This window comes from Panthera onca, chromosome C1 (genome assembly GCF_046562875.1).
Source record: "Panthera onca isolate mPanOnc1 chromosome C1, mPanOnc1 haplotype 2, whole genome shotgun sequence".
NCBI lineage: Eukaryota > Metazoa > Chordata > Mammalia > Carnivora > Felidae > Panthera > Panthera onca.
In genome coordinates this window covers 118,944,083-118,959,886 of record NC_138346.1, presented here as the reverse complement: position 1 = coordinate 118,959,886, position 15,804 = coordinate 118,944,083, and the positions used below count along the sequence as shown (strand labels likewise).

Below are 15,804 nucleotides of genomic sequence, written 5' to 3'. Positions count from 1 at the left end.
TTAACCCACCTTTTTCTATCCATACCTTGTCATATGTGGTTAAAAGAAACCAGTTATCACTTGAAATTCTATCTAAAAATTTCCTTTGCCAGACCTACCCATTCATTAGGAATATTGTCTATTTTCCACATTCTCAACTGGTAATGGTTTTACTAAATTTCTGCCACGACAGGGGCACCTGGTTGGCTCAGTCAGTGAACTGTCTGAGTCTTGATTTTGGCTGAGGTCATGATCTCATGGTTCATGGGTTCGAGTCCCGAGTCGGGCTCAGCACTGACAGTGTGGATCCTGCTTGGGATTTCTCTCTCGTCTCTCTCTGCCCCTCCCTCTCTCTCTCTCAAAAATAAATAAATACACCTTAATATATAAATAAACTTATTTATTTATTTATTTCTGTCATGACATAACACAGGGCATTTTTTTTTTTTAGCACCTAATAATATTTTCTTCACTGTCCAGTCTCTCCAGCAGTTCCTGTGGTGCCTAAATGAGGTGTCTCCCAATTGGATGGAACCCCCAAATGTAGGGCAATGAAATCAGGTGGAAGCCAGGAGGTGGAAGAGTTCACCTGAGGCAGAACAAAAGACATAGAAATGTACTGAATGCACCACAAGGGAGTGACTGGCAGGACAGCAGAGGAGAGGCTGCCTGCTGTGAGGCTTTGGGGGCCCGTGGGGGGGGGGGTGGGGGGAGGGGTTGGGGAGTGGAGGAAGATAAGGCATTATGGTGATATATAGAATTTTCCCTTTTTTGGTAGCTGTGCCCGGTTGTAAGTAGCCCACTGGTCAGTTAGGGCCTATGGATATTTGGAGGTGGGTCACCTGATGGGCCTGCCTGCATTCAGCCATACTTACACTCCACAGAACCACAGCTGGTGCTGCTCAGTTAGGCCCAGTAGATGATGGGACTGACCTCGAGGGTCCAAGACTGCCTCATTCACGTGCCTGGCACTGCCAGATGGTGGGCTCAGTGAGGCACCTCCCTGTCTCTGTGAGGACTCAGGTGAACATAAAATATAAAGTAAAGAAATATAAGGTAAAATGAGATGACGTTAAATTATTTATATATTATCTAAATAGATAGGCATAGGAGTGCCTGGGTGGCTCGGTCAGTTAAGCCTCCAACTCTTGGTCTCTGCTCAGGTCATGATCTCACAATTCATGGGTTTGAGCCCCAGATCTGGCTCTGCACTGAAAGTGTAGAGCCTGCTTGGAATTCTCTCTCTCCCTCTCTCTCTGCCCCTCCCCTGCTCACACACATTCTCTCTAAATAATTAGATAAATATTATAAAAAACATAAAAAATAGCCATAGATACATACCTAAAATATAACTGTTAAATAATGTCTTATCTATTTGTTTATTTTTAAAAAAAATTTATGATGTTTATTTTTAAGAGACAGAGTGAGACAGAGTATGAGCAGGGGAGGGGCAGAGAGAGAGGGAGACACAGACTCTGAAGCAGACTCCAGGCTCTGAGCTGGCAGCACAGATCCCCATGCGGGGCTCAAACAAACGGACTGCAAGATCATGACCTGAACTGAAGTTGGATGCTTAACCTACTGAGCCACCCAGGTGTCCCAATAATGTCTTATCTATTAAAGAGAACAATTAAAATGATAAATCCTAGTGTTGTTCAGGAACTGTAAGATGATAAAATTAGAAATTCCTTTTTCTTTTTTAAAGATTTTTTTTGTAAAGTAATCTCTACAACCCAACGTGGGGCACAAACTTACAATTCCAAGATCAAGAGTTAAAAGCTCTTCGGGTGCCTGGGTGGCTCAGTTGGTTAAGCGTCCGACTTCTCCTCAGGTCATGGTTTCGAAGTTCGTGAGTTAGAGCCCTTTGTCGGGCTCTGTGCTGACAGCTCAGAGCCTGGAGCCTGCTTCAGATTCTGTCTCCCTCTTTCTCTGCCCCCTCCACCACTCGCATTTTGTCTCTCTCTCTCAAAAATACATAAACACTGAAAAAAAATTTAAAAAAAAAAAAAAAAAGCTCTGCTGACTGAGCCAGCCAGGCAACCCTAGAAAGTGCGTTTATCCTAACATTCTTATGCCTTAAGAAGTTATCCTAGGGAAATAATTCAAAAGAATGAAATAATGGAGGCATAAAAATTCCATTCAGGCATTGTTTACAAGAGTCTAATATTAGAAACAGCATAACTATGCTGTAACAGAAAATTATTAAGCAAACTATAGTTCTATTGACATTATATTATATAATCATTAGAATAATAAATATATAAACAGTCTCTAGCAACATGGACAATATCTAACAAGTGAGAAAAGTGGGACATAAACTTACATCTAGGCTGTGATTAAAGCTATAGAAATAGATACGTAATATGTGCAGATAATGACTAGAGGGAATGTAGAGAAATTTAAACAGTTGTGTTGGCAGAGTGGTTATGTGGGTGAATACTTTTTGCTTACAATCTAACACAAAAACTTTGTTCTTCTGGCAATAAATGTAATCCTAAAAAAAACCAATGAAACCTCTCTTTTCAAGAATATGCTCCTGGGTATGTAAGAGAGAGTCAGTAATTTGAATTAAAAGATAATTTTAAAAAGCCTGGGGTGGGGGGAAGCCTAGAAAGAAATTCCAACAAATGTTTAACATTGATTATCTCTGGGTATTATGGGTAGTTTATTTTCTACATACTTGTTTTGTATTTTTCAACTGTTTGACCATGCATGCGTTGTGAACTTTGTAAGCCCAGTCTTTAAAAATTAAACTAGCATATTTTCTCGCCTCACTTCTGAGACTCCACCAATCATCTAGTTAATGCTGTCACTTCCTGAATGCAGCATATGTCTTGCTGTAGATACAGTTCCTCTCCAAACTCAGTAGCCCATAATTTGACCTGAGACAAAACTAAATATAGCCCCAACTTTGCTATGGAGGATGGAAATCTGACTCTCCTCATCCTTTTGTGTTTGGTTTGTTTGCAGCAGGAGATTCTTTTCAGGACAGGTGGCCTGTAAGTCTTGTCGCTGGTCAAGCTAGGCCTTAAAATGTTTCCTGGAAGCATTCTAAGCTCAGGAGCAGGTGTGGCCTTAGGTCCAAGTTAAGTGTTGGGGTTAGGGGATTCTAGGTCAGGGGCCTTTTTAGATGGTTCCTCTAAACCCTCAGATGTCTTACTGTTATCCTGCCCTCCCAACCCCTATTCTGTGCTGATAATTAAGGGAACTAATCCAAAACATAGGAGGCAGGATGACAGTTTGCCCCAAGAATACAGGCTCTGCACAGTCTCACCAATTCCCAGACATGCCAGGGCCCTTCCTGAGTAAACTCCTAGGATCAATTCATTGTAGACAATCAATTCGTTGTAGAGACCTCTCTTTGGCCATATTTCCAAAAATTCAGAGAGTAAGTGTCTGGGGTCACTCCATGGAAAAGACCTGCCTTAGCAGAGACTTTGAGCTTTTTTGGGTCTCAACTGTATTATCTGTGAAATAAATATAACTAAATCAACATTACTACATAAAAGCTTTCTGCAAATAAAAAAAAAAGGGTCATTGGTAGTGCTAAGAATAACGGCGATTATGTCACTTAATAAAAAGGTTTTATTTAGAGCTAAAAAGGAGCTTCGGGGCTGTAAGCCCTTTAATTATAGCATGTCTGACTTGTTTAAACCTCATTACATAAATAGATAGTACAAAGTCTCAGGCAGTGCCATCACCGAAGGGCCCTTTTCCATGATCTTAGAACGGTTAAGGAGGAGAATCAAGGTCCCATCGGCTACTGTCTTGAAGCTTGTCTCGTGTTCTGGGAAGTTCAGGAACCCTCTTCCCCTTTGGAGCTAGTGGTAGAGCCCAGTCGCCTCCGTGCTTGAGAAACTGAAAGCTGAAGAGGTAGAATATTATAAAATCCGGAGATGAATGCTTTGGAGGCAGCAAATAAGGCTGCAAGGTTTCGTCAGGATGGTTCCCTGTCTGAGGAAGTTCCTGTCCGCAGACTGATGGGGAGACTGACATGTCAGATCTCTAGGAAAATCACATCATGTCCTCTGAGCGTCTAGTGTGCGCACCTGCGTTCAGCCAGGACGGCACCTCAAACCTTCCCAGACTCCAGCTCTGGCTCCGGACTCACCCCGCGGGTGGGGTGGTGCGCACGTACGCAAGAGGACATTCTCTCGGAATTCTCCCGAGCGTCGGTCGGTCTTTTTCACAGCGCCCCTCCGTGGGATGGGGGAGGGACAGAGGGGCTTGGTGCCGCGCCCCCTGAGCCCTCCGCCCCTCCGGCAGTCGCAGCGGGGCGGGGCGGGGCGGCGCACCACCTGGGCCGGCCCCGCCCCCGCACGCCGGCTGCGGGAGCCCCGCCCCCCCTCGCGGTTGACAGCTCAGCCGGTGCGGAGCCGCTCGTGCCAGCCAGTCGCGTCTCAGCCTGGGAGCGAGCGAGCGAGCGCGCGCCGCGCCGGGCCGCCGCCGGCTCCAGCTCTGCCGACGGCTCCGGGCGCCGCTCCGCTCCACGTCCCGCTTCCTACCGTAACGGTCCCTCCCCTGTTCCCGACGCACCGTTAGCTGGAGGTGCGGCCGCGGCAGGGGTTTCTGAAGGAGCAGGGAGCGAGCAGCGCCCTCCCTTCGCCGACGCGGAAAGGAGGAGCTGGGGAGGGAAAAGCTGCTGCTCTTTGCACTGGAGATTCGGGGGCTGGGGTTCGCGTTGTCCCAGGCTGCTTCCCCTCCCGGGTGAGGAGCGCCCTGAGAGTGAGGGAAGCGCCTGGAAAATGGACCAGACGTGGACGAGGTAGGTGAGCCGCTGCTTTCTCCCCGCATTCTGGATATGGTGCCCCCCTCCCCCAACGCCCCGCGCGCCCTTAAGGAGAAGTCCCCTCCCGTAGGGGCCTTTGACATCTCTCTCTCTTTTTTAAAATGCCTAATTCCCACGTCTCTTGATCCTTCTGCACGTGTTCTCTCTCAGGTCTTTGCGTTGCTTAATGAATCTCCCCCTTCCACCTAGTCTTGACCTGCAAAATACCCAGCGGGGCTACCTGGAAGTTTTTGCAGAAATGGTTCTCTGTCTTTTCCCTGTTCCACAGAGAGGGATTTGCGTTAAGTTTTTCTTTAGAGATAGCTTTGATTTCAGATACCTTGAAAAAGATCAGATTCCTTCTCACCCTGCCACGTTTTCCTTCTCAACCTCATCCTCCACTAGGGACACAAAGGCAAAGCTCTGGGTGAGCAAAGCCCAGCAGTATTCATCTCCAGAGTCTCCAGTTGGTGTGACTTGGGGAAAAGAAAGAAGGAAGAGACCAGGGTGCCTTTCATTGCCCAGGCTTTGTGGAGACGAGGGTGACAGCCTGTCTTTTAGGTCACATGGTGGAGATGCCCAGTGCAATTGTGTTTTCCCCATCCCCTAGTCCTTCCCCTAAATGTACTTTCCAACAGAGCTTGCTCAAGGATGAAAGATAATGAGTTGGGACAGAGACTTAATTTTTGTTTGTCAGTGAGAGGGTGGACGGGGAGGCTGTATTCCAGAGGTGTTGCCATAACAGACACTGCTCCACCTCCAGGATTTAGCTTTGGAGACTGGAATGAGGCCAAATTAGTGTTCTGACTCCTAGGAGAAAGCAGACTGAACAAACATGGAAGGTAAACTGGGGGCCTTATAGGACTTGGGAGAAAGATCTAGGGGATTTCAGCTGATTCTTCAATAGTTCGACAGTATGAGTTTTAGAGAAATGGAACCTTAGGGCGTGTTGGTGGGCATATGCTATCTAGATTTGCAAGTAGGGATTCCACTTTTTGCTCTTTGCTTCTCTTCTTAGGCTTTCCTGCAGGATGGTGCTCTCATGTGGGTATGACTAGATAAAAGGAGTGCAATTAGAAGATACCAGGAGACTGAAAACCATGCCTCGAGGTGGGATGGAAGGACCTAGGGCTCTTTTAGTCGGGGAGGTGAAGACGGTCAGGGAGGATGAGGTGGATATGGTAGCTTTCTTCAAATATTTGAAGAGCGTTTGCTGGTAGTGAGTGGGGTTAGATGGATTTGGAATCCCTTAGGAGGAGAGAACATGTTGCGAGGAGGCAAGTTGTGGTTTAGTGTAAGGAAAAAACCTTCTAACAAGTGACCTACCTGGGTCGTAAATAGACTCCCAACCCTAAAGTTGTTCAAGCAAAGGTTAGATGACCCCTTGATGGTAATGAGAGTGAGCACATCAGGGATTCTTGCTGTCTATCAGTGTCATCCACGCTTATAAAAATACATATTTATAATTTTTTCTGAACTTTATATTTAGATGTATATTTACACTTCAGGTAAATTCAGAAATAATTTTAAAAAGGAGTAAATCATATGTTTATAGTTTGATTAATGTCACAAACTGAGTCTGTCCATGTTAACAGGCACTCAGATGGAGAGAGAAGACATAGCCAGCCCCCCTAGAGGCCTCGTAGACCCAAGAATAACTGTTACCCTCACTTTTAACACCAGAGACCCGTTCTGCCTGGCTTTGAACCTTGTGTCAGTGAAATTATCCACTGTGTACTCTTTCATATCTAGCTTTTTTCATTCCATCTTCTGTTTGTGGGATTCTTCACATTGTTGTGTATAGTTGTAGTTCATTCATTCTTGCTTCTGTATAGGAGTCTATTGTGTGTAAATAAATCAATTTTATTTATCCATTCTCTTGTTAATGAGCATTTGGGCAATTTCTGGTTTGGGGCTATTATGAATAGGGTTGCTGTGAACATTCCTGGGCATGTCTTTTGGTGAACATATGTACATACTGCTGTTGGGTAAATACATAGAAGTAGAATTGCTGGGTAATAGGAAATGCATGTTCAGTTTCAGTAGGTACTGCCAAAAAATTCTCTAAAGTGGTTATAAAGAGGATATACAGTGAGCTGAGATACAGTGAAAAGGTGCTCCGCATCACTAATCATCAGGGAAATGCAAATGAGAACCACAGTGCCTCACCACTATATACATATTGGAATAGCTACAATGAAAAAGGCAGAAAATACCAAATGTTGGCAAGGTGAAAGAGTCAGAATGTTTATGCTTTTTTTCTTTTTTAACCCTCACTCATAATGAGAAATGTACTTACATTACAACCAGGTAGAATCCCAAACAAACCAGTTTCCTGTAACAATACTTAACCTAACTGTATGTTTTGTACTCTGGTCTTTTCTACGCTATTCCTCTTCTTCAAAAAAGAAAAAATGCTGGTGTGACTCAATTTATTTCACCACCTAGTGGGTCACAGATGGAAAAATCCTATAATCATATAACTGGCATCTCAGATATTTCCTAACTCATAGCTAAGATCAGTTCATAAACATTTATTTAAAATGTGAGAGCCCAGGGGTGCCTGGGTGGCTCAGTTGGTTAAGCGTCCAACTTCAGCTCAGGTCACGATCTCACAGTTTGTGAGTTCAAGCCTCTGGGTTGGGCTCTGTGCTGATGCTCAGAGACTGGTGCCTGCTTCAGATTCTGTGTCTCCTTCTCGCTCTACCTCTCTCTCTCTTAAAAATGCACAAACATTAAAAAAAAAAAAAAAGCTTAAAAAAATGCGAGAGCCCAATACTCGCAAAGCACTGTGCTAAATGCTAAGGGTAAAACAATGAATGAGACTGGCTTTCTGTCTTTGAGGGTTGTACTTTCTCATTGTCTATAATTCTTTTTTTTTTAACTTTATTTATTTATTTTGAGAGAGACAGAGCATGCAAGTGAGGGAGGAGCAGAGAGTGGGGGAGACAGAGGATCCGAAGCAGACTCTGTGCTGACAGCAGAGAGCCCGATGAGGGGCTCAAACTCATGAACCCTGAGATCATGACCTGAGCCGAAGTCAGATGCTTAACCGACTGAGCCACCCAGGCGCCCCTAATAGAGACTAAGGCAGACATGTATACATGAGAGCACAGTGGAGAAGCACAACTTGGGAAATTCAAAGAATAAAAATTAACTTTAGAGCAACCATTTATCAGGCTTGCATTTATTAACTTGTGTGCTAATCCCTTGGCGTATTTTATTTCACCTAATCCTCACAGCCTTATGAGGTATAAGGGAAATGTTATTATATTCATTTTTCAGACAAGGAAAATTGAACTTTACAGAAATTAAATAATGTTCCTAGGGAACACACACAGCTGAGAAGGAGATATAGCCCAGAGCAGAGTTTTGTTGGTCATTCAGTTTCTGAGTTGGTTCTGGAACTGGTTGCTTATCCTGACTACTCTTAAGCTTATGAATAAATTTGATTGTGATTTTTTTTTAGTTTATTTATTTATTTTGAGAGAAAGAGAGTGAGAACATGGAGGAGGGGCAGAGAGAGAAGGAGAGAGAGAGAATCCCAAGCAGGTTCACTTGGGAACCTACTACGCTCTACACTGTCAGCGTAGAGCCGGATGCGGGGCTCAAACTCATGAACTGCGAGATCATGACCTGAGCCAAAGTTGGACACAACCGACTGAGCCACCCAGGCCCCCCAGCTGTGATTCTATTTCCGAGTTTCATTCTTGGCAACTCTGGAAAGCTTCCTCTCTGGAAGATTCTTCACATGAGACTCCATACTCTTCGTCTTGCTCAGACTATCCACAAAGGTCAGGGGGCTGAGTATGTGAGTTCTCAAAACCCCTGCAGGTGAATAACCCCTGCTGCCAGCTGCACGTCATTGCCCTACTAGAGGTCAATGGTAGTGTTTTTTACCCAGGGATGTTGCCTTCCTATTGCTAGACTCTGTGGTTAAATCATTTGGGGAGATCATGGTTTGTTCTGGAATGGCGAATTTCCTGTGAATACATCGGCCTTACAAAAAGCTGGTTTGGTCATTAAGCAAGCTAATATCCATGAATAGGGTAAGAGTTATCAAAGCAATATGTTTATGGAGATGAAGAGGACCCTGATGATGAGGGTAATTTTGCTCAGCTTGTAAGTGCAGCATCTATCAGGCAAACAGTTTCTACAGCTCTGAATTTTTAGCATTCACTTATCTGGACTAGCAACTCACTAAGGAAGAGGGCATAGTTCAGATTCCTTAGTTGCATTCGTTTCTTTTTCCTGCTGAAACAAATTACCACAAATTTAGTGGCTTAAGATGGATGTATTTTCTTGCAGTTCTGGAGGTCAGAAGTCTGGAAATTGGTCTTCTAGACTAAAGTGACAGTGTCAGCAGGAGTGTGTTCCTCCTAGAAGCTCTAGAGAAGAATCTATTCCTTGCCTTTTCCAGCTTTAGAGGCTGTCCACATTCCTTGCTTCATGTCCCTCTAGTCTCTGCTCCCTTATACCCTCTTCTAACTCTGATTCTCCCATTATCTCTTACAAGGACCCTTGTGATTACTCTGGGCCCAACTGGATAATCTGGGATAATCCCCGTATTTCAAAATCCTTTTTGCCACGTAAAGTAGCACCTTCACGGGTTCTGGAGATTAGGATTGTGGATTTCTTCCGAGAGCCATTATCCAGGCAACCAAACTAATAAATGCTGGAAAAGTCATCACTGATTCTCTTCCCCTTTTAGGTGGAAATGTTCTTGTTTCTAGCATATGGGAAAGCTGAGTAAAAGTCAGGCAAATCATATGTGAACCTTATTCAACTTCCCTAAACAAATAACTCAAGAAAAAGTGAACTTGACCTATTTAAAGGCTACTTATAAGATTGAAGGTTAGGAAAGGAAAGCAATTTAATAGTCTGTTTTGTTTTATGTAACTGTAATTTCATTTAATAAAATGCAAGCATTGATTGTATTTGCCTGCCATGGCTATGAAAATTTAGAGAAGGAAAATAACAGCCAAGAAAAATAGTGGTTCCGTCTGAAAATTCAAAAAATTTGATTTTGTTCCTTCTCACCCACATAAAATAGGGCCTTCAAGTAAGACAAGAAGCCCATTTACATGGTTATATTGCACTTAAATGATCCCCATTGATAGCTTATTTGCATTTATTCTGCTCCGTATTAACTCTTAGCTTAACTAAACTCTACATTAACTCCTTCCTAACTGTGGAGGAAGCAAGGACATTTATTTCTCTTTGAATTCATGGTGAGTTGGCAGAGAGTCCTATGTACTAATGCAGTTACGACCAGAGATGGCATTTCCCTCCATTTTTTAGATGTGGCCGTGGAGGCCAGAGAGGTTAATTTAGCATTGGATCATGAACGTCTGGTAGACTCTAGTACCTTTGCTTACTGTGGTACTGCTGCACTATGAAAAGGAAAATGCTCCTTTTCATAATCCTATTACTGAGACACCTTTGGTCTTTGAATTTCCCTTTTAACATTCAGCACTTCTAGCAATTAATTTTCTGCATTTGGGGAAGTAAAACCTTTGCCTTCAAAACTCTGATCTACTTTTAAATAGGCCTATGCTTGGATTTTGGCTCAAGGGATTTATCTCAATCTGTGCTTTCACTCTCACTTGCTTATGTCCCATATACGAGATGGGGCTGGACATCCCTGCCCCTGTGCCTCTTTCAGCTTACATGCTAAGGGTGCATTTCAAATACCAGAAGACTGGGAAGGGGTGGTTTTGTCTCTTAAAGGATAAATTGGGTGACCCTCATCATAGTGCCCTCGCCATTCTAGATGGCTCAGGGGTAATTTATACAAAGCTGTGTGGAGCATCCATTCATTCAGTGGCTACCCTGGGACACTATTCCTAGTGCAATTGACTCTGTTTTATAAATAAAATTCCAAAATAGGCTCAGAACATTCCTCAAGTTGTCTCTGGCAAAAATTCAAATAGCACTTAAAGTTAGAAAGAAAGTCCGGAATACAAGAGTGATCATGATGACCTAAGATGTCTCTATCCAATTCTATTTTAAAACATTCAAGGGGCACCTGGGTGGCTCAGTCAGTTAAGCGTCAGGCTTCAGCTCAGGTCATGATCTCATGGTTTGTGAGTTCAAGCCCTACGTCGGGTTCTGTGCTGACAGCTCAGAACCTGGAGCCTGTGTCTCCCTCTTTCTCTGCCCCTCCTCTCTCTCTCTCTCTCAAAAATAAATAAAACATTACATACATACATACCTAAATAAAACATTCTAATACACTGAGGACTTATTTTCCTCAGTTTCAGAACATCTTCTGAGTTCTGTGGTCATCAAGACAAGCATGATCTGAATTTTTTCTCATGGCTAAAGCACCTCATTATTCATAGACAATAATAATAATAATAATAATAATAATAATAACTATTAAGTTGTATTTTCATAGCACTTTAATAGTTTCTAATACATTTTCCCTTAATGTGTCTCATTATCTCCAGTTCTTTTCTGCTTCTTCCACTCTCTAGAAACTTCTTCCCCCCGTGGCTTCTCCAATGCCAACTAGGAACAGTAGCAACTGGTGTCTTTTCATCATGGCCAAGGTGGAAGGGGTATAAAGAAGCAATAACTACTGACCTGTAGAAAGCATTGACTGACAAAGAAAATGGAACAATTTCTAGTAGTTCACACAGTGTGGGATATATTTATTTATTTTCCATGTCATAATATGGAATACTATTACTCATGATGTAGAATAGAATGTCATGTGGAAATATACTACTTTACTCAATCATTCCCCTATATGGATGTTTTAGATTTCTAGTTTTTAACTATTATAAATAACATTTGATAAACACCTAGGTACATAAAGCATCTTCGGCCTTAGGATTATTTTTGAATGATAGATGGATGTTCAGAAGTATGATAACTGGGGGCACCTAGGTGGCTCAGTCAGTAAACGTCCAGCTCTTGACTTCGGCTCAGGTCATGACCTCACGGTTTGAGTTTGAGCCCCACATCAGGCTCCGCACTGACAGTGTGGAGCCTGCTTGGGATTTCTCTCCTCTCTCTCTCTGCCTCTCTGCCTCCCTCCCTCCCTCCCTCTCTCTCTCAAAATTAATAAATAAACTTTATTTAAAAAGAAGTAGGTTAACTACATCAAACATTTCTAGTTGTTGTATATACATGGCAAACTGCTTAGCATTCAGACTCCTATAACTCACAGGAATGTAGAGGGTATTTCATTCAGTTTAACCATCATTTTCAAGACTTGAGTCCTGTACTGCAGAAAGGGAAATGGAGGCACACTGACATAAAGTGATGTGTCCTAGACGAATCAGTAGCAACATTCACAACTTCTCCTCCTCTTTAGGGTAAAATGCTTCCCTCTTTTTGTTAATCTGTTACCATCTTGAAGTGTTTCCTGAAACAGTACTAAGCAGAAAATTTTAAATAAGAAAGTCAAAATGGATATAAATAACATCAAAATTACACATACGTATTAGGATATCGCAAGGAGAGAAAAAAAAATAGATGCTGTATTTGGTTATGGGATTATGCACAACATCCTTTACATGCTGCTTTAAAACTAAGTCAATATATGTTTTTACAGCAAGAAGAAATTGACATTTATGCCCATAAAGTGACAACATATAAAGTTTGCAACTTAGTTGGTTTGACAATGCTTCTTCTGTGTGTTACTCAGAGATTTCCAGGTTATTGGCACCATGGGGCAGTATTATGCCAGACCACCTAAGAAACTGGTTGTAGGGTGTCATTTCACTCTTTCTGAGCTAAAATTATTAGGTGGGCCTTAATACACCAGCTGTTCCACACACACCTACCCTCGCCTTTGCTAGGATAATTTTATTTACCCTTCAAAGATTAGTTTCATTATTACCTCCTTTAGGAATTATTTTTGGAACCTAGTTCGGGGTGTTTTCTGTAGCCAGAGTATGCTCTGTCTACTCTGTCATAGCTTGAAGCTAGTTAGTTGGTTGATGGGGTATTTTCCATTTTCTCAGCTCATTGGAAGAGAGGACTTCTGTTTTTTGTCTCTAAATCTTCAGCATCTAATATTGTTTCTAGCACTTAGAAGATCCTAGATTTAGAACTTTCTAGAGAACATTCCCCACAAGGCTGATACGAACATCTGGTTGGTAGGTGTCTCCTTCTTGTGGAATGGATACAGCTGGTTATAAGAGCTTTTTGTCCCTGCTTTTTTTCCCTATCCCTACTGAGCCTGGGAGTCAGCTATGTCAATCCTTCTAAGCGCTTCAGAGTCTTTTACTGCCTTAACAATCCCCAAGACTCAGTAACCCTCAGTCAATTTTATTATCCTCTAGGATTCTATCATCTTTGTTTTCTATTTTTAAAATTTGTTTTCCTTCGTGGAAGTGCAATTTACATACAATGTCATATTAGTTTCAGGTATGCATTATAGTGATTCAATATTTTTATACATTATGAAATGCTCCCACAGTAAGTCTAGTTACCATCTGTCACCACACAGAAGTTTTAGTGTATTATTGACTATATTTCTTATGGTGTGCATTACATCCCCATAACTTACTTATTTTATAACTGGAATTTTGTACCACTTAATCCTCTCCATCTATTTCACCCATGCCTTCAACCTTTCCCCACCTCTGGTAACCAGTAGTTTATTTTCTGTATATATGAGTCTGTTCCTGTTTTATTTTACGTGCTTGTTTTGTTTTGTTTTGGGTTTCACATCAAAGTGAAATCATACGATATGTGTCTTTCTCTATTTGACTTCTTTCCCTTAGCACAATACCATCTAGGCCCACCCATGTTGTCATGAATGGCAAGATTTCATTCTTCTTTATGGCTGAGTGATATCCATTGTATATGGGTGTATATATACATATACACTCATCTTCTTTATTTATTCATCTATTGATGGACACCTAATTTGCTTCCATATCTTGGCTATTGTAAAAAATGCAGTGAATGTAGAAGTGTATGTATCTCTTTGAATTGGTGTTTTCATTATCTTCGGATAACTGCTCAGAAGTGGAATTTCTGAATCATATGGTAGCTCTATTTTTAATTTTGTAAGGAACCGCCATACTCTCTTCCACAGTGGCTGCACCCAATTTATATTCACACCAACAGTGCACGAGGGTTCCCTTTATAAGCTTTTTTTAGTACATTGTAGAACCATACTGAAAAAGAAGACTCTAGATTCACTTTTTTTTAAATTTCAGGCAGATCTGTAAAGAAATTCTCCTCCTCCCCTTATCTGCCTCCTCTGCTCTCCTCCCCTGACTCTTCCCCTACAAGTGCATTCCTCAAAACCTTTGATTTCAATGATATAAATAAAATCAAGATACAAAGTTGTACATGCAGTATCATTTCTATTTTGTAGAATTCACTCAGACATATGAACTGAAGAACAACTGAGAGTAAATATGTGAAAACTCTTTGTTGATGTTGCCTTTAGGTGGTAGCATTTTTTATGATTTTTCTGTATACATTTTTCTTCTTTCCAAAATTTTCTGGAAGAAGTATGTAATTCTTTTTAAATCATTAAAAATGGACATAATGAATGGTGCCTGGGTGGCTCAGTAGGTTGAGCGTCCGACTTTGGCTCAGGTCATGATCTCACGGTCCGTGAGTTTGAGCCCCGCGTCGGGCTCTGTGCTGACAGCTCAGAGCCTGGAGTCTGTTTCACATTCTGTGTCTCCCTCTCTCTCTGACCCTCCCCCATTCATGCTCTGTCTCTCTCTGTCTCAAAAATAAATAAATGTTAAAAAAAATGGACATAATGAAGAAAGGAAACAGTAAAAGATTATGTGAGTAAAAAGGTAGGTAGAGACAGGAAATGCTTGGTCTTTGTGCTTGGTCTAGCGCTCTGAGACAGATTGTGCCAACTGCCTGGGCATGCCGCAGGGCCTTGTGAATAGTGGTGGTTCATGAAAACTGAGGATTGCGGAATGCATTCACTGCCAGGACCAAAAGTAAAAAGCATATGAGCAAAGTTTTAGAAGTGGGTGGAGAGACCGTACACAATCCCTGGGTGATGCTACTGAATCCAAAGCAGATTATTTTTACATCTCTTTTGAAAGAGTGATGTCAGTGTCTTTGCTGATTCAGGGCATGGGGAAGAGGGTTTATTAGATATTTGGATGTCTGATAACCTCATGGGGCAAAGTGAGAAAAATAATTACTTGAACTTCCTTTACCTTTTTATGGTATTAAGTGGTTTGTGTCTCTGAACCTTGATTGACAGGAGCAAGAAAAATAATGTTCATTCCTTTTGGGCCTTAGCCCAAGAGCAGAAAAAGGTCATAAAATTTGGACGAGTCGGGGTGCCTGGGTGGCTCAGTTGGTTGGGCGGCCGACTTTGGCTCAGGTCATGATCTCGCTGTCCATGGGTTTGAGCCCCGCGTCGGGCTCTGTGCTGACCGCGCAGAGCCTGGAGCCTGTTTCGGATTCTGTGTCTCCCTCTATCTCTGACCCTCCCCCGTTCATGCTCTGTCTCTCTCTGTCTCAAAAATAAAAATAAACGTTAAAAAAAAAATTTAAATTTGGACGAGTCGATGCAGGTGCACAATGGTGCTTGTAGCTCCCTGTAGCTATTGAGGACTGATTAGCACTTCAGAAAACTGTCTCCCAGAGTTCCATTTGGCCGTGGTCACTCTCAGTGAATAGACTCTGTTGAGTGAAGGGTGTAATTGCAGCCTGTACTGGAGAAAAGTGGACTCTGCTGTATCCGTGCCAAGTCAGCCCACACTTAGTGTGCAGAGAGAGATTCACAGGCGATGCTCTCTCTGTTCTGAGGGGGCTTTGCCAATTCAGCATCCTAGCTTGCAGAGGTTATAATGATAGGTCTCGAGATGAGAAAAAATTCTAATCTCTCTGTATTTGTGCTCTGCATCTGTGACTTCTACCCTATTTGCATTCGAATATGTTTATGCAGTTTTAGTGCTGAATGGGGGGGGGGGTGGTATTTGGCAACATTTGGAACATGGAAGATACACTCCATGTCTCTCTTGGCAGGAGAAAAAAAGATCTGAGGACAAGTCTGAAAGCTGGTTCACTAGTGGCCTTTCCTGTTTTGATTGTGTCTGTCCATTACC

At 42.4% G+C, this 15,804-nt stretch overlaps 1 protein-coding gene across 16 annotated transcripts in view; it reads left to right on the top strand.

Annotated features, from left to right (window-relative positions):
• Positions 1 to 15,804, top strand: part of LOC132671191 (myomegalin) — a 216,426-nt gene that overhangs the window by 23,791 nt on the left and 176,831 nt on the right. Inside the window, exon 1 of one of the 16 annotated variants that reach the window (XM_060621710.3) lies at positions 4,393 to 4,744. The exons of the other annotated variants lie outside the window; for them this stretch is intronic. Coding sequence (XP_060477693.1) covers positions 4,725 to 4,744 — 20 coding nt within the window. The 5' untranslated portion in view covers positions 4,393 to 4,724. Of the gene's footprint in view, positions 1 to 4,392; positions 4,745 to 15,804 lie in introns of those variants that run through there. 16 annotated transcript variants of the gene reach the window in all.